The sequence below is a fragment of the Mugil cephalus genome, chromosome 3, assembly GCF_022458985.1.
Source record: "Mugil cephalus isolate CIBA_MC_2020 chromosome 3, CIBA_Mcephalus_1.1, whole genome shotgun sequence".
NCBI classification, from domain to species: domain Eukaryota; kingdom Metazoa; phylum Chordata; class Actinopteri; order Mugiliformes; family Mugilidae; genus Mugil; species Mugil cephalus.
In genome coordinates this window covers 11,283,119-11,300,502 of record NC_061772.1, presented here as the reverse complement: position 1 = coordinate 11,300,502, position 17,384 = coordinate 11,283,119, and the positions used below count along the sequence as shown (strand labels likewise).

The 17,384-nt window shown below is 39.5% G+C and overlaps 2 protein-coding genes across 2 annotated transcripts; both read left to right on the top strand.

Moving 5' to 3' along the window:
* Positions 1 to 269: 269 nt before the first annotated feature.
* LOC125005744 (nuclear receptor-binding protein-like) lies at positions 270 to 11,850 on the top strand. Its single transcript, XM_047581296.1, has 18 exons — positions 270 to 437; positions 824 to 1,229; positions 1,971 to 2,093; positions 2,737 to 2,838; positions 2,990 to 3,079; positions 3,353 to 3,393; positions 3,490 to 3,584; positions 4,021 to 4,104; positions 4,433 to 4,491; positions 4,574 to 4,672; positions 4,837 to 4,969; positions 5,736 to 5,823; positions 5,991 to 6,041; positions 6,295 to 6,430; positions 6,747 to 6,800; positions 6,919 to 6,982; positions 9,306 to 9,361; positions 9,773 to 11,850. Exons 2-18 carry the CDS (start codon positions 990 to 992, stop codon positions 9,830 to 9,832), a joined length of 1,575 nt encoding a protein of 524 aa, XP_047437252.1. The 5' UTR covers positions 270 to 437; positions 824 to 989; the 3' UTR covers positions 9,833 to 11,850.
* A 164-nt stretch (positions 11,851 to 12,014) lies between these two features.
* LOC125005398 (keratinocyte-associated protein 3) lies at positions 12,015 to 16,344 on the top strand. Its single transcript, XM_047580737.1, has 6 exons — positions 12,015 to 12,171; positions 13,407 to 13,591; positions 14,246 to 14,305; positions 14,401 to 14,595; positions 14,915 to 15,049; positions 15,258 to 16,344. Exons 1-6 carry the CDS (start codon positions 12,159 to 12,161, stop codon positions 15,327 to 15,329), a joined length of 660 nt encoding a protein of 219 aa, XP_047436693.1. The 5' UTR covers positions 12,015 to 12,158; the 3' UTR covers positions 15,330 to 16,344.
* Positions 16,345 to 17,384: the final 1,040 nt, after the last annotated feature.

Sequence of the window (17,384 nt, the reverse complement as noted above, 5' to 3'; positions counted from 1 at the left end):
CATTTATTAACCATAAAGTCAGTCGTGGTGTGTGAACGGTGCCGCACTGGAGAGAAAACAAACACACTGCTCTCTGTTGACTCCAGAGATAGGTCTACTATTCAAATAGTAGCCTAGTGTGAAGATATATGTTGTTTGCTAGTATCGGAGCGTTTTAGTGATTTATTCAAATGTTATTTAAACCTCTCCCGTTGTTTTTATTTTATTGGCGTCACGAGTGGTCACGCTACGCTGCCGCGTTTCCTGTGCGCAAACGAGCGCTCCCTCCCTCCCGGTAGTCCTGCCCGCCCCTCCCACTTCTGCTCCGAGAAAAGGACTTGAAACCCCACAACATTTTTATGACGAACTAGCATTTTCTCTCCATACGTCTCTTTTACTGCGTTTTCATCAGCATGTAACCTAAGGCTATTTATTGGGCTTCACTCTCCGGTTCCACGGTAAGATTTTGGGTGATTGTTCTCTCACTTTATGTGTGAAACTTGTTTATTTACCTTCCATTAGCTTGTTAGCCGGGGGAAAGTTAGCAAAGGAGTGGGTGGTTGAACTTGTCTCAGTTAATGTAAACGCTGAGCATTAGAAGAGGCTTAACAGCTACCATAGCCATCTACAGAAGCCGGTAAAGAGTTTCCCACTGTTTCAGACTTCAGTAATAGACACGTCCTCTTAGTCTGAGCTACTCGTAAAGCATATGACACAAGTTTGTCCCTCGGTAACATACGCGTGCAGGTAAAAATGCGGACTAGCATTCTGAAAGATCCTTCCTGACACGTCCTGGTCACATAACAGCTTTAGGCTCCTAACCACCCAACATATATGTTCACAGTCCTCTCTCCCTGAGCGCTACCTTGTCGAAAGCCAGGCCTGGCTAGAAGATGGATGTGTGAGCCGTTCAATCAGAGAGGAGAAAGCGATACAGAGGCGTCCTGTCACTTGTTGCAGCGCAGCATCAGGAGCCACGAGAAAGAGAGCTAGTGAGATTACATGAGGAGATGATGGATATGTCGGAGACTGAGGGGAGAGGAGCTCCTGGCTCCGAGGAACCCGAGTTACCAGCGGGGAACGTGTCCGGCAACAGCCCACAGGTACAAAGTGGAGCCTCTGTGTCCTCGTCTGTGGCCTCCGCACAGAATCCTGCCACATCAGCAACAGAGGATGAGGATGAGAGTGAAGATGAGTCAGACATCCTGGAAGAGAGCCCCTGTGGCCGCTGGCAGAAGCGTAAAGAGGAGGTAGGAAACTGCCCCTCGATGACATCAAGTGGAAGCAAGACTTTTGGCTTCTTGAATATGTGGTGTAACGTAGTCATGGATCCAGCTGGGTAAACAGAGTCAACCCAATTAAAATGTAGCTCTTCACCTACTTGGATAAAATAACCATATTCATCTAACCTTTTTTTTCTGTGTGAAATGAATAGATAGCTACCCTTTGAGATGTCCTTTTCAAATAGTATTTTATTTGTTAATACACCATATTATTTCCATTTGTTTAACAATGGAAGTTACACAATAGTGCAATTAGTCATATGCTTAACTTCATTTATCATCATTTAGACGTATAATCAAGCTAGAATGATTTATGCCAGGATTGCTCTTCACAAAGGGGTCCACGCTGGATGTTTGTCTAAATGCTTTAGTATTATTCCAAAATGTTCCTACCTCACAGGAGTTATTTCAGTTTTAGTTCAGTTTAGTCAACTTGTGCTCAAATGTTCAGGAATAATTGGCAACTGTTATGTTAATAAAGTGTGAACTTAAACGGATAAAAATAAATTACTGAAGTAAAGACTGAGGAATAATGAGAATGATAATGCATGACTGTAATCAAATGGAAACCCAACACCAGGAGGAATAATGAGATGTGTGTACAATATTTATGTTTGTGGAATGGAGATGGTTTTTTTTTTGTGAATTGCTGTTGGGTCCTGTTTCCTTCAACTATTTCATAACCTGTTTTGTTTCCTTCTAATGTAGGTGAATCAGCGTAATGTCCCTGGGATAGATGCTGCATACCTAGCTATGGACACAGAGGAAGGTGTGGAGGTAGTTTGGAATGAAGTAATGATCTCAGAACGGAAGAACTTCAAACTGCTTGAGGTAAGACCCAGAAATGCAGAGTGTCTTGTGCAATCTTGACTCGTGCACATAACTGAACATGGAGTGGAACAGGGAAATAACTGACTAAAAAATTAAGAAGATCAGTTGTACATGAAAACAATCGTATATTACTTTAGTAGTACTGGTATTGGTGGTGCAAATAAAATATACAGTAGACTTCTGTTCCACTGTCGCCCTCATGTACAATATTAATGACCTGCTCTAGTCCATATTTCGACTTCAGTTCTCAATTACATCACTGTTATCAGCTGTGAGTTCTGGAGTTCTGACAGTACTATTGTTCTACTGTTGTAGCTTACAGTGACATCACCAGTGTACTATAACTTACTGTGACATCACTATAATGCTATAACTTACTATGACATCACCAGAGTACTGTGACTTACTATGACATCACTAGAGTGCTATAACTGACTGTGACATCACCAGAGTACGTATACTGTGATCTATAATGATGTGATGATCTTGATTTACTATGAGTGTCTGATTGACATCACTTGGTTTTTCTCTATGACACGTTCTATAATACAGTGACAATGATTGAGTTCTTATGGTGAAGACAGAGTCAATGCAAAAGCAGTATTTATTATGTTTGTCCTGTTCTGTTCGTGCCTGGTTTTAGGAGAAAGTGAAGGCTGTATTTGACAACCTGATCCATTTGGAACATGCCAATATTGTCAAGTTTCACAAGTACTGGGCTGACACAAAGGACAACCGGGCTAGGGTGAGTCTCAGGTCTTGCAAGACATTGTCAGCTGTTCTGTCATCTGCATGAATAATGTCCTCATTCAGTACAAGGTCTAACCACCTTTTTTAAACTGCACTTGAACCATGTCTCTCTGTGTATTGTTTACTGTTTTCTTTCTCTCCCTCAGGTGATTTTCATTACTGAATATATGTCATCAGGGAGCTTGAAACAATTTCTGAAGAAGACAAAGAAAAATCACAAGACCATGAATGAAAAGGTAACACCAGGCTTTATGTAAATGCGTTTTTAGTACAGTAACAATATATGACAATGTTTCTTAAAATGTAGATATGTCAGCCCTTCTGTCTGGAATGGATGAGACTGGATTAGTAGAAGAAGGTGTAATTTCAATAGATCAAAATGTTTGGGGTGAGAAATATGGTGTTGAAACATCCTCTGAGCAAAGTTAAATGGCATTGAGCATTGTGCATGTGTAGCTAATTCTGGAAACTAGCTAGAAAGCCCTCTGATAAGGTGTATGGTCCAACAGGCTTGGAAGAGATGGTGCACACAGATCCTATCTGCTCTCAGGTCGGTTTCCCTTTAGCACAAATGGAAAATAATCTATATCCTTGCATATAAACTTTGCATGTATTTATGAATATTATTTTTTTTCCTGTCATATAGTTACCTCCACTCATGTGATCCACCAATCATCCATGGCAACCTGACCTGTGACACTGTCTTCATTCAGCACAACGGCCTCATCAAGATCGGATCAGGTATAGAGTTGCACCAGTTTCATCCCAGCGTTTAAGGCAGCGGTGCTGGGGCCATTGACGGAGTCAAATTATACTAAATTATGGATTTCAAGGACAGGAAGGACATGTCATTGTATAGTAAATTTCTATGCATGTACGAACAAACATTGTCTGGTCCTGTGAACATTAAGTTCTTGTGAGAAAGACTTCGACAATATTGCCTCTGTCTTGTACAAAGTTACCCTCCACATTGAATAGACTGAAAACAAAGGCGGGGTTTGGTATTAAGCGTCAAAGCTTCCAGATAACCCACACATAATTGACACAATTTAAAGGTTATATTTATATTCCATGTTTTCCCTGCTACTTGTTCTTTCTCGTATCACATGCTCCATACTAACTGGTCTCCTTCCTGTCTGTTTGTTCTCTATATTCTGTCTTCATGCCTCGTCTGCAGTGGCTCCAGACACCATTAACAACCACGTCAAGACATGTCACGAGGAACAGAAAAACTTACACTTCTTTGCCCCAGAATATGCAGGTAGAAAACATTTTGGTTTGTGTTGTGTTATTGCTGATGTAACGGTAGTAACCAGGTCAAATGACTATATAAGAAAAAGCTTTAAAGCTAGTAAGTGGTATTAGAAAATTTGTATTTTTCAGTTTGATACACATCACATTTTTGCATTAAGTGTGAAGGCTGAGCATGGAGAAGCCGTTAGATTAACATGCATCGCCTCATGAATATCTTAACTGTTCACTCTGCTGCTGTGGTGTTACAGTCACATTTAGATCCCGGTCGTAAGAACTGACTAACCTATGATACCTGTTGACACCTCCTTTTCTTTTTATTCTTCCTCCTGTTGAAGCTGTTGAGGATGTTACCACCGCTGTGGACATCTACTCGTTTGGCATGTGTGCCTTAGAGGTGAGATGGGGCGTGTAATACAGAACAAATTAGCACTTTGGTTTCCTAAAGGAGTCACTTAATGTGTGGTGATATGTTGCAGATGGCGCTTTTGGAGATTCAGGGGAATGGAGAATCCTCTTATGTTTCTCAGGAGGCCATCAACAATGGCATACAGCTACTGGAGGACCCTCTGCAACGGGTGAGCTATAAACTGCTCATCTTGAAATATCATAGCAGATTAAGCATTGTGTGCATATTAATATGTGTCTTTTTTTTAATTTATTTTATTTATTTCAAATTCTCATTCGTATATAGGAGATGTTTGTCTGATTGTGTGTAACCCATATGTTTTTTTTTTTGTAGGTGTTGATCCAGAAGTGCCTGGAGTGTGAGCCTGATAAAAGGCCCACAGCCCGGGAGCTGCTGTTTAACCAGGCTCTGTTTGAAGTACCACTCTTAAAACTACTGGCTGCACACTGCATAGTTAGCCATCACCGTGAGTCCTTAACACACACATACAAAAAAAATAAACAAAGATTAATAACATTTCCATCTGACTAGAGTAAGTGAAAACAATAGGAACTAAATGACGACTCAAAGTTTTGGTGCATGGTTGATGATCGAGGTTTTTTTTTTTTTTTAAATGTGAATTTTACAGTATTATCAGGCTCCAGTGTATATGACCAGTCAAGTGACTTCAGCTGGAGTTAAAGGTCGTAAATTTGCTCCGCTGAGTGAAGACTGTGTCTAGTGTTAAAGTGCTTGCTTATAGTTGCCACACAGCACTCAGCTGAGGGCAGACAAGTAAAACTAGTCAATCATGCTGCAGCCTAAACACACTGATATTTTTCTTAGAAGTTGGTTGAAATTGAAATAACATAAATGTGGGGTCAAAATTGGAGACCAAAATCAAATGAATACTAAGTCTGTCTTTTCTGGATGTTTACAAAGATTAAGATAGATAAAGATAGCGGCCTGTTAACACATTTGCTACTTTTTAAAGACGTGTTTGTATGAACATTGGTGCGAACTGCTATTGAAGCTACAGAAAGGGTGTGATTACCACAGTACAAGTGTCATTAAACTTTAGTGCAGCTATTCTCATATCGTAAGCAATCTGCAGTCTCAACACGTCACCACCATTTCACGTCACAGCGCAGCCATAGGCGGAGACGTTTGCTAGTGGAAGAAAAAAACGATAAATTGTTAGTATAATTTATAAAGGTATCACCTAATTTCCGCCACGGTTTGTCCTTGTTCAGACATGATTCCTGAGAATGCCCTGGAGGAGATTACCAAGAACCTCGACCCCAACCTGGTCATCGCTGAGCGGAAAGATGTGCAGCTCAAGTAAGTGCCTGGGATCTTCAGAGAGTCTCCATTCAGACAGCAACAATAATCTCATGACAAACCGTGCCAAGTTAATGTAATAATTTTGTAGTTGAGAGGGATTTTCATTCCTTTCAAATAGAATAATAGAATTTATTTATTTATTTATTTTTTATTTATCTTTTCAGGCTTTCACAATTTCCTGCGTTGGAGCTTGATAAGTTTCTGGAGGATGTGAGGTGAGAAACACAGCTGTGTGCAGAAAGACAGCTGCTTTTTTAGCTGTTTATTCCATCTTCATTCAGAAGCCACAACGATAAGTGGCCACACGGGGGCAGTAGTGGACCACCTGACTGTCTCTACCGCCATCAGCATTCATGTTATGTGTTTTATGTTATATTTTTGTTGTTATACCCGACCCTTTTTAACTTCTCTCCCCTCTCTCTCTGTCATGTGTCCTCTCTGTTTTGGTCTCTCCAACCTTTGTTTCAGGAACGGTATTTATCCCATGACAGCGTTCGGGCTGCCCTGCCCACAGCAGACTCAGCAGGAAACTGTTAAATCTCCTGTTGTCGTTCCACTGGTCAAATCTCCCACCCCCGAACCTGCAGAGCAGGAGACACGGAAGGTGAGTACAAACACGGTACAATGGACACCAGAAGTGTTTGAGAAGAACACGACCAGACACTGTGCACTCTCACTGCATCAAGTAGCAAACACAACATGCCTTAGCCTTTGTTTGGGTGTTTTTATTCTGAAGGTGAACCAGTTTTTGTTAGTTTATCTTTCTAAATTACAATGACCATGTTGTAACATGAATGCCACAGGTTTAAGGTCCTTTCTTTGTACTGCTCCCTGCTGGAGTTGTGTAAACTCCTGGCCTCACATTTTATCAATGCTAGTTAAACACCATTTCTATTTTTATTCTTCTCTCCCTTCTGCAGGTCATTCAAATGCAGTGTAACTTTGAAATTGTCGAGGAGGGAGCAAAGTATCATGTGAGTCTCTGACATAAAATTCAAAACACAGCGTTTCCCTCATTTAGCAACTTGATTTATTTACAACAATAGTAAAATAAAATAACGTCTTTCTCTGTTGTCTGTTTATCTTTTTTAGATAACGTTGCTGCTGAAGCTGGACGATAAACTGAATAGACATCTAAGCTGTGACATGTTACCTCGTAAGATCATCTCTTTATCATTTCTTCACCTTCATATAACACTGACACATACACAGTGGTACATAAATAGCTACCTCCAGTGGTCTTGGAGGTAAAAGTGAGATTTGGGTACTTTATATAAACACATGATGCTGTCATCTCTGTCCATTAAGCCAATACAAGGGAGTATTGTTTATATAACTAGAAACAGTGACTCATGCAATTTAATAATGTTGATGGTGTGTCGTTCTCACAGACATGTTTGTCTGGGTCACTTAAGCCCACACAAGCAAATTTATGTGACTTTAACAAGTGGTTTGTTTTTGTTTTATTTGGTGTGTTTTTTTCACGCAGTAAATATTTATTATGTGTCCATTGTGAAGGAACCTTTGTGTGTGTGTACATGTGTACATGCACATGTTTTTGAACACGTGGGTTTCTGTTGATGTGAGATTTTAAAAGTTTTATTTCTAATGAAGTAACGCCTTTTAGCTTATCTGGTTTAGATGTACAGCTACTGGGTTACTGGAGGAATTACATTTGACTAATGAAGTCTGTGAATTATTTCTGAATTATGTGTGTCTGGATTACTGCACACAGGAGGTCAGATTTCCCCAGATGGTTTTAATAATCAGTACCTCTCTGTGTCTCCACACATGTTCTCTGAGGCTCGTAGAAAGGGAAAGTGAAGTCCAGATATAGCTTGAATGGCGTCACAGTGCAGTATGTAAGGCTATACTGGGCCGGGAAACTGTCTCGTAATGCAATGAAAACCTTCTATTGCTATTTTAATAAATGCATTTGGACTGCTTTCAGGGTTTGTGCTAACAGCCACATTGGCTTTAATAAGCATGAAATGTGGTCATGATATTTTCTTGTAAATCAGCAGTGATTGTTTTTTACTTGTTGTTTTCAAAAAATGTATTCAAAAAAAAAATGCAAACAGGAAATCAGAATTTTCATTTCACTGCTACGGACAAGAAGGGCCGGAGGGAGGCAGTTGATAATGTAGCAGACAAGTGGTTAGAGTAATGTGGGCAGTATGAGCTAATATGCACACACAGGTATGGCAGGCATGTATAGTGTTACAGGCGTGTTGGGAATGTCGGCCCCGCGAAAGGCTGCAGCTGACAGCTGTCACCTCCTCTGCCCATCTCTTCCCAGGCTTTCATCTCCCTGTCCCTCATTCACACACACTCTCTGTCTCACACTGACTTCAGGTTATCTCCTCTCACGTCATACGTCTTCTCTTGGACGCTCACCCCTTAATTCCACAGACACACATACTGTAGCAGCAGGTCCATGCACACCCACACACACTGATCAGTCACACAAACACGCCCTGTGCTCTTTGTAAACAGACCTCCTTCCTGATATCAGGGGATATTATTTAAAACCGTCCTTATCAACTCGCCAAAGTCCAAAGTCGCACTGTGCAGGATCATTGGTTAACTGAGCCACTCAAATTTCACCCCTGAGACCTTTTGGATGGCTCCTCTACACCCCCCCACATACATTACATTAACAATTTAAACTTTAAGCTAACTTCATTATTTATTTATCCACGTACAACATTTTGAAGACGCTCAAAGACCAGTCGTGTCAAACTTTTAGGAAACTGTTTTTTTTTTTGTTTGTTTTTTTTTGTTAAAGCCTTTGGATGCCCCCTCTCTTCCTGAAGTTCCCTGCCACATTCCTGTCACGGTTGTAAATTGACAGCTAGGTTATTAAAAAACTGATAGACCAGGACAACTCACGGGGCGGTAACTAAAATGACAGCAAGACATGCAATAAACCACTAATTAAAACAGTCAGTCAGAACTGAAAGGACGACTATGCACAGTAAAGGTTGTGCAACATAACATTATGATGTGTGTTTTAGGGGAACAGTCTTGCATATTTATTATCTGTGTATTATACAGTTCTTACACTTAATTCACAAAATATAAAATGTCAGTATAATGAGTTATTTTGTGTAACAAGAGATTTTGCAGATAAATGTCTTTTCTGAGACGTTGTGTATAATTGTTGAATGCTGATTCTTTAGAGGAGACTTAATCTGCATTTTACTGACAGTTGACATTATGACAAATGTCAACGCAGAAAGCTAATTCTGGGGGACTGTAAAACCGAGAAAAGAAGGAGTCAACATGTTTTAACAGATCGCACCCTAATTAGGATTACGCCGGTTGAAACATGTTGACTTTTTCATTCTGTTGGACGAATCCCTTTCTGGACTCTAAGACATTTAAATTGTCGTGGTTATCACCGTCTCCTCCGAGCCTGACTTCTTTTTACGCGATGCGATGGTGAATCAATAACTGTGCTGGTGTGTGTGTTTCAGATGAGAGTGTTCAAGATTTGGCTGAAGAGTTGGTGCAGCTGGGCTTTATTAGTGAGGTGGGTGTTAACTTTTCTAAAGACGCATTCACGTTGCCTGTTAACATCGTAGGTGAGTGTGCCGTTTTTCAGTGAGTGTTTTCACATGAACGTACTCCGCACACAATGCCTCAAGTACACTTCACCCCTAAGAGCGTTTTGCACATTTACTATTTTAAATGTGTGCCATGGTGCCCACACACTTGGGCTGCACAAAAACCCACACCAGTGTTGTACAGTCACTTTTTCCATCGATAGAAAAGGCACATTTTCTCCATAATCACTGGATCCCTTAAATGGATTTCATAGAATTGTAAAACAGTTTTTATACCTTAATTTGTTGCATTTGGCTAAATAACTAAATTGTGCATCAGGTTTGTGTGTTTTTGTAACAACCTGCATTGATGAAAAATGTCTGTATTTTCTCCACAGATGGACCAAACCAAAGTAGCCTCTCTACTAGAAGAACATATCAACCTAGCCCCTCACTAGCACTCGTTCCCCTGACCTATCTTGTTACTATCTCTTTAAAAGTACACTCTCAACCTTGTTACATGCTTTGTTTGATGACTAAATGCAGTGACTGTATTCTATGGATTTATTTCATGTCTTTTCTATAAATGGTGGTAATGTGACCAAAGAGTGGGGTTTCCCTTACATCTGGGTGTAAAACGTCCCCAAAGCACTCGAAACCCTTGTGTGTAATTCATCTGAATTGGGTTAGCATTTAACTTGGTTATGTCTGAACCTTATTAATGCTGTAACAGACTTCTCACAACAGAACTAGACTAGAATATTTGTGGCTTTGCATTGAAACCTACCCTTTCATCGGAAACTGCACAGTTGTCCTGTTTGTGTCCTGGGAATAGTTAGACCTAAAGCATCATCTAATACTGATTCTGACCCTCAGTGGAGTCACACAACTGACTCACTGGTGTTCAACTTCTAAATTTTAGTGGTAGGATCCTGCAAATGACAATCTGTAAAACGGTAGCTTCCCTGGAGAGGGAGAGATACATTTCCACCCAGGAAATCCTAACATACCATTCCTTTCTCATTACTTGTTCTTCTCCTTCTTATTTGATTCCCTTTTCCTGTTTTGCTCTGTATGAACAAAACATTCTGAGTTTTACTTTAACTGGACGTGTGCATGTTGCAGGTGTGCAACTTCCTCAGTTAACCGGATCACTTTAAAATATCCAGGATATGGAAACATTTTGATAAAGAACAACATGTACGTGCATAACTGCATCTTGCCAATTTTCACTCGGTTACTTTGAGGTACTGTGAACTATGTGTTACTGAGTTTCTTTGTTTGTGTCTTTATTATTTGCCTTATTTGTACATCCATTAAAGTCCTCTTTTTTGTATTGTTTGTATTGTTTTATTCAGTTTTAGCATTTGCTGCTTGTTTGGTTCGCACACGCCACTCTGCCTTTAAAGAATAGATTGCCATAAATTGTGGAAAGAGGACCTAGCATTTAGCTGATATGTGTTTGTTTTGTATGTTGCAGACATTGTATATCAGGTTTGAGATTTCCCTTTTGTTGGCTACATTGTTGAGTCTGAACTGATGCGCAATATTTTGTGTTTCTGTTGTTTTTCATTTGCTAACAGTTGATTTGGTAAGACAAAGACCTAAGTTGATTGGCATTATCCTTTAAAACGCAGACACTTGAATGCATCGTTTTACATCACACAGGTCTCGTCGAGATCTGTTTTGAAATCAGGGCAATACGGGATATATTGGCTCAGAGCTCTTTGTGGACTGCTGGTACTACTGTGTCTGGAAGCTCGTACAATTCAGGAGTCCACAAAAAATCATTCTTAGTTTGTATAGAAAGAGTAGACACTTTGATACAGTAACCTTTTTCTATCAGAATCACACTTGGGCTGTTTTTACAGTTTTTAAGACCAGTGTTTGAGCTTTCAGATGAATCTCTACTCAGATGCTGGTTGTTGAATTATAATAATAAGTTGTACACATTCACCAGTGAGATTAATGATTCCAGTGCTGTGTTTCAGTTTTCTTTTTATGTATTCAGGTTACTACTGTAAGCCAATTTTCCTTTTCTTTTTTTCTGTCCATAGAGCATCATGCTTTGTATACTTTCCTCTGTTTGTATGTCTTATGTATGAACTGCTACGATTGTATTTTACAAAGGTATGTTCTCAAGTCAGCCAGGTGAATGTAATGCACCACTTCAAGTATGGAGAAGTGGTCGAAACCAACCAATGTGATCACCAGAGCTTTACATCGACTCTCGCCTCGACAACTCCTCTTTGTAATGTCTCTTCCACCCAGTTTGCTGGTGGTGACTAAACTGGTTATTAAATAATCGTACAGGGTGGGCAGCTTTGGCCTGTGACTCCCATGGTGTGAGCTTTTGGTTATGTTTGGAAGACCTTTCTATTTGTTTATAACATCATTGTCGGTAAATGTATCCTTTCATGTGCTGACAAAATCAAAAAAATAATGCCTGTTATTTTAAATAAACATGTGAACTGCTTCACTTTGTTCTTTTTTATTAGAGAGTTTCACATCTGTTTGTTACAGACACTTTATTTTTAATACCAGTGAAGGACGCTTAAAGTTCATCTATCTGCAGTGACTATTTCGCCCTTAGTCTGTAGAAATGTTGGTGACAGCGGCTCTCCTCACAGTGCCGCGAGAGCAGGTAGATCACAGGTGAGTTTCGTGACGTCATACAGGAAGTGGACAAAAGGACGTCCGTGTGGACTTTCTGTTGGTGTTGAACGGTTCCTCGGCAATTGCGGAAATTATTCCAGAGGAAAGGCTCTTCCTTCGCAGAGAAAGATGTGCACGTTTGGTGAGTGTTTCTCTTGACTACATACTGGCGTTGCAACGGAAAACGTTCCCGTTTGTCGTCACGTCGTGGGCAGGTGTTTTCCCTCTCCACAGGTGGAAGTGACCACGGGCCTACGCGGCAATCAGTTTTAAAACTTTGCACATGTAGTTTGTCTATAACCTTTATTGTTGTGGATTACAGTCTACCTGGGGAACACACGACGCAAAAATTTCAAAAGTAAATTACGAGATCAGAACTTTGAATATGATAAAGGTAGCATTTACGGATTTATGCTCAGCCTCCTCCCATGTCAGTGACTCACTCGGGATTCACCCACAGTCTGTGCACTTGGGAGTTAAGAGCAGCCTTTAAATGAAGATGCATGAGTCAAGCCCCTAAACTGTAGACGGTCACAAGTTAATCAAGTTCTGTTTCATTTAAACTTAAACAGGTATGGATGAGTACGATTTAAAAGGTGTCCGACCAACAGTTCATTTGTTGAAGCATATTCATATTTATATAGTTAATTATTTACTTCCTTATCACAAATAACTAATAACTTGTGCTCCTCAGGGGCGTAAATATTTTATCACTGACTGCTGCATATGTCACTCAAACCTAAGTTGTTCATTGATGAGCAATCATGCACAATGTCTTTGATATACAATAAGGAGGTATATACAGCGAATACACCTACACACACATAACAAGGATATCGGGACAGAGTTGTTAAACTGATGATAGATTTTCTAATTTTTAACTGCCAACAGAGACACACAGCTAATAGATGAAGAAAGCCACTGACTAATTTGAATTTATTGTAAATATATTTCATCACGTCGGCCTATATAAACAGCCTAAACATTTTCATTACCATTACTGTTATCTTTTTTTTGTCCACCAGAGAGCACTGACAAATTGATGTATAACCTGATAAATTGACGTATATCAGAGTCAGGATTGCATTTGTTGTTGCGTGTACATAAGGAATTTGCCTCGATGGTTGATGTAATAAACACGGACATAAACATGAATCTTAGTAAGAAATAAGAACAATATAAAATATATAATGAATATAATGTCTGGTTTAAAAAAAAAAAGTCAGATGTAAGATTTAAATGAAGAAACTGTACGGACTGTGCTTTATACAGTAAACATGCATTACTTAACTTAGAGTGCAAAGTGAAAGTTTCATGCCATTTGAATATGGAAAGTACTTTTTGTTACTTTCTTTTTTTTGTGTTTCTTACATCCAGACAAGGACAAAGGACCAAGGAGGCTGATGAAAAAGGGGTTAACTCTCATCCTGGTCGGCCATATTAACTTCATCCTTGGAGCTATTGTCCATGGCAACGTCCTCCGCCACATTTCCAAACCCAACCAGCATATTACTCCTGAATATACTGTAGCCAACATAATTTCTGTCACCTCTGGCCTACTGGTGAGTCAGTAGTTTAAACGCTTTAAAGTCAACTCAGCAGTTCAAATGAGGAGTTTGTTCACCAAGAGACTAAAGGTGTGTTCAAATACAGAGGGATTTTGCGCCCTCAAAGAACATTAACTTTCAAATTGTTAAGTATTTATGACACCAACTGACATCAAAACCACATTTATCCCATGGATCCTCTTTGATCTGTGCATCAGAGCAACAAGTGTTTGCTCTGAGATTATTGCTCCTTTAGCTCAGTAATAGTGTTGTGTATGTTTCTCAGCAATCAAGACTGAACTTGTCTAGTTTAAGGGAGCTGGTTCTTCAAGCCAGTCTCTAGTCCCCCTAGGGCAGGCTTCATTACATTTATGTATCAGATTAACTGCCTCTTGTTGGATTCGAGAAGGTCCTTTGAAATGTCCTCAACCAGAATATTTAAGGGTACAAGTGTGAAATTACGAAATATATCTGATCGCTGCTTTCTATTGACACCCTGACACTGACTATACTTTGTTATAAAAATCAGTTAATTTAATTTAGTGTAAGTTTTCTTCTTTCTAAATGAAAATTGCAGCCTCACATGCTTGGAGCCAGGCTCACTACACTATCGAATAAACCCTACTTGGGTTAAACTGAAATAATTATCTTATTGTCTGAATCTTACAGAGCATTGCCAGTGGAATTATTGCCATCTTGGTATCAAGGAACCTTCACGTGCTTAAACTGGTAAGAAGTTAATTTGACATTGTGAGTTATACACCTCCCCAGGTGTGTGTAATGTGTTTGACTCTACATATGATCTGTGTATATGTGTTTTCCAGCAAATAGGACTTCTGATTGCATCATTCCTGAACGCCCTGCTCTCGGCAGCTTGCTGCACTGGGCTTCTCTTGGCCATCAGTATCACTGTGGCCCAGGACGGGGAGGGTTTGATGTATGGATGCAACACCACACAGCCCATCAACGCTCGGTCGCCTGTCAGTGCCCAGTGTCCGTTTGATACCACACGAATCTATGTGAGTACAGTATGCTGCATTCACATACTCGTCGAATGGTTTCATTTCCACAGTTGCATCATTGTTTATCTAATTTCAGGGTGTTTGTGTGCTTTTAAGTCAGAATGTGGAAACAAGATTGATGCTATGAATACCATAATATGCAAATAATTTCATTACATACTCACAATTGCCGAACCCTAATGTGGCAACTTTTGCCACATTAGTGTTACGGTTAGTTACATTGATCTTGCTTCTTTAGATGCACAAATAAGATTCCCTCTTACATTTAAGTCTTGCTTTATTGTCTTCCTTCTTCCCACTTCTTACGGGGGCTTAGGAAACCACCCTGGCACTGTTGATCCCTTCTGCGGTGATGGCAGCTGTTGAGGCTGGACTGTCAGGCTGGTGCTTCCATGTTGGACTGGCTCTCAGGGGGCTGGCACCCTGTGGGAACAGTTACATCAAAGAGCAGGTGTGTGTCTTTGTGTGGGGCAGGCGGATATTCTTGAGGAGTGTGAGGTGTGTCTGAATCAGACAGAAACACGTTCTTGGTTTAACTCGAACTCAGGACTTCCTCACAGATATCCACTCCGTCACGCTCTCTCATCTTCTAAATCAAAGCTGCACACAGTCACACTCAACTCATCATTCCTGATCTCTTCTTTAATTTTATCTGTTAGTTGGAGGGAAAGGCTGAGTGCTCCCCCCACAGCCGACGCCTGATTGGAAAGCGCTCGAATCCTGAAGCATAACCGAACAAAAAAGCATGAAGGACAGACAAACACAGCCACATTTCAAAGGTATCACTGCATCTGTGTACAGACTGAAGTATCTACAATGAATTAGGTGAGTGTCGCTGCAGTGATGTAGGGCAGGAATGGAGTCAGTTCAGACTCTTCCTTTATGGGACCATAGTGCTACATACAGTTAAGTTGTGGGTAGAATAGAGCAAAGCTAATTTCAATACCCAATGAAACCCATCAGTGGTTTAGTCTGTTCAGTCCATCCTTCTGTTCAGGTACTAGAATTTAGTGTGTGTATATGAGAAAGCTTATACCAAACAAGATTCATGCAAAGAAACACTTATTTTTGAAGACGTCCCATATGATATGTCCCATTTAGGAAACATCTGTTTTATTTTAGCTGAATGTGTGTATGTATGTATGTATATATCACGAATGTATGAACTCTTATTTCAGCGACATTTGATTTTTATTGCAGTGCTTTTAAATTTTTTGATAAACCACTCCATTGCATCTGAGGTGCTTTTAATGGACATGTTTAATGTCTAAAAAAAGTCCAGTTCCAGCCCCTCGTGTACATGGGTCAGTTATAATGTGAAGTCACGTCATGTAAACAGGTAGATGCTATTATTTACTATAAACTACTATTTCTAGTCATGTCTAATGCTTGGCAGATTTAATTTGGCTACAAACTACATTAGATGTGCTAAGCTGTACTTCCTGAAAACGGTAACAGATAATTATAACTTCTGTTATAAAGTCACATGTTCATGTGATTTACATGTCACATGTAAATCACTGGCTCGTTGAGCTCACCACGGCCACAGAAACTATGCTGTATTTTATATGCTTTTTTTTATTGTACTCCTTTGTTATTTGTCAGCTTTGTTGTAGAATCGAGTGAATTTTGTGAAAATGTCCCTCACACAGAATTATTTTATTTTTAGAATATGTTTTGCTTTTTCTCTGACATTTGAAGGAATTATCAAATCAAGAGATTAAATATTTTATCTGTGTACACCCAGACTGTAGTTCTCGTCTTATCATTTACAGATTATGGTGATCAACTGTGCTTTCTATGAACAGTGTCAATTAAAAGGAGGCTCCATAAAACCGTGTTAGCATTGAGTGCACTTTTGGTCTAGAACTGTGGGTGACTACTAAGTGCTTTCAGGAAGATAAACCAGTAGATATATGGGCCAATGGTACGGCTGCAATATACGCCCCCGCCACACACACACACACACACACACCGACAGAAAAGATCAGATCAAATCAGCCATGAAACGGTTAATCTAGTGCCCTGTTCAATCGTGTGGAAAGAACTCATGGCACAGTACTAATCCTGAAGCTGTAAGGGATAAATATTAGCATAGTGTTGACTGCTACACTCACAACATCTCATGTATGGAGTTGACCCCACACATGGTAAGTATTTTTGAAATCACAGAATGGCTAAATGTGCAAATATAAAACTCAGAGGCAGTTTAACTTTAATGACATTTCCTCTTAATATTATAGTGCGTCATGATTTAAATATTTATTTTGTAACATAGTTAACTAATGAGTCATAAATGTCGGTTCAGAACATCAAATAAAATAATGAACAATAATTAGAAATTGTTCTGTGACCTTTTTATTTGTTATAGGCTTAACAGACATAAAGCGCATATCAAACGTATTAAGAAATTCAAAGATGGGGTGGATTGAGATATAGTTTGTGCATATGAAATAAAGAGGTTAATATATACATGTTTTTTTTTTGTTTGTTTGTTTTGTTTTGGTCATTTTTTTCTTTTAATATTAGTATATAATTCCCAGAGCTAACACTAAATGAACACACGATTGTGTTCATTTTTTTTGTTTGTTTGTTTTGTTTGTTTTGTTTTTCATATAAATGTAACTTTGGAGGACGTATTTTGCTGTGCGATGTAATGGGTGCCCCATATTTAAAAATTGTAGAATATAACCTATAATTAGGTAATCTCACAGTATACCAATGAACGGCGATCTGTTAGCGTACTGTATGCGCTGTATATTTGAGATATATATATATATATATAT

Bases quoted from the DNA above. Each gene is read 5' to 3' on its own strand.
- LOC125005744 (XM_047581296.1), top strand. From the start codon at position 990: ATGATGGATATGTCGGAGACTGAGGGGAGAGGAGCTCCTGGCTCCGAG. The intron at 1,230-1,970 runs GTAGGAAACTGC...CTTCTAATGTAG, and splicing joins GGCAGAAGCGTAAAGAGGAG to GTGAATCAGCGTAATGTCCC. The intron at 4,105-4,432 runs GTAGAAAACATT...CTCCTGTTGAAG, and splicing joins CTTTGCCCCAGAATATGCAG to CTGTTGAGGATGTTACCACC.
- LOC125005398 (XM_047580737.1), top strand. The intron at 14,306-14,400 runs GTAAGAAGTTAA...TGTGTTTTCCAG, and splicing joins ACCTTCACGTGCTTAAACTG to CAAATAGGACTTCTGATTGC. The intron at 14,596-14,914 runs GTGAGTACAGTA...ACGGGGGCTTAG, and splicing joins TTGATACCACACGAATCTAT to GAAACCACCCTGGCACTGTT.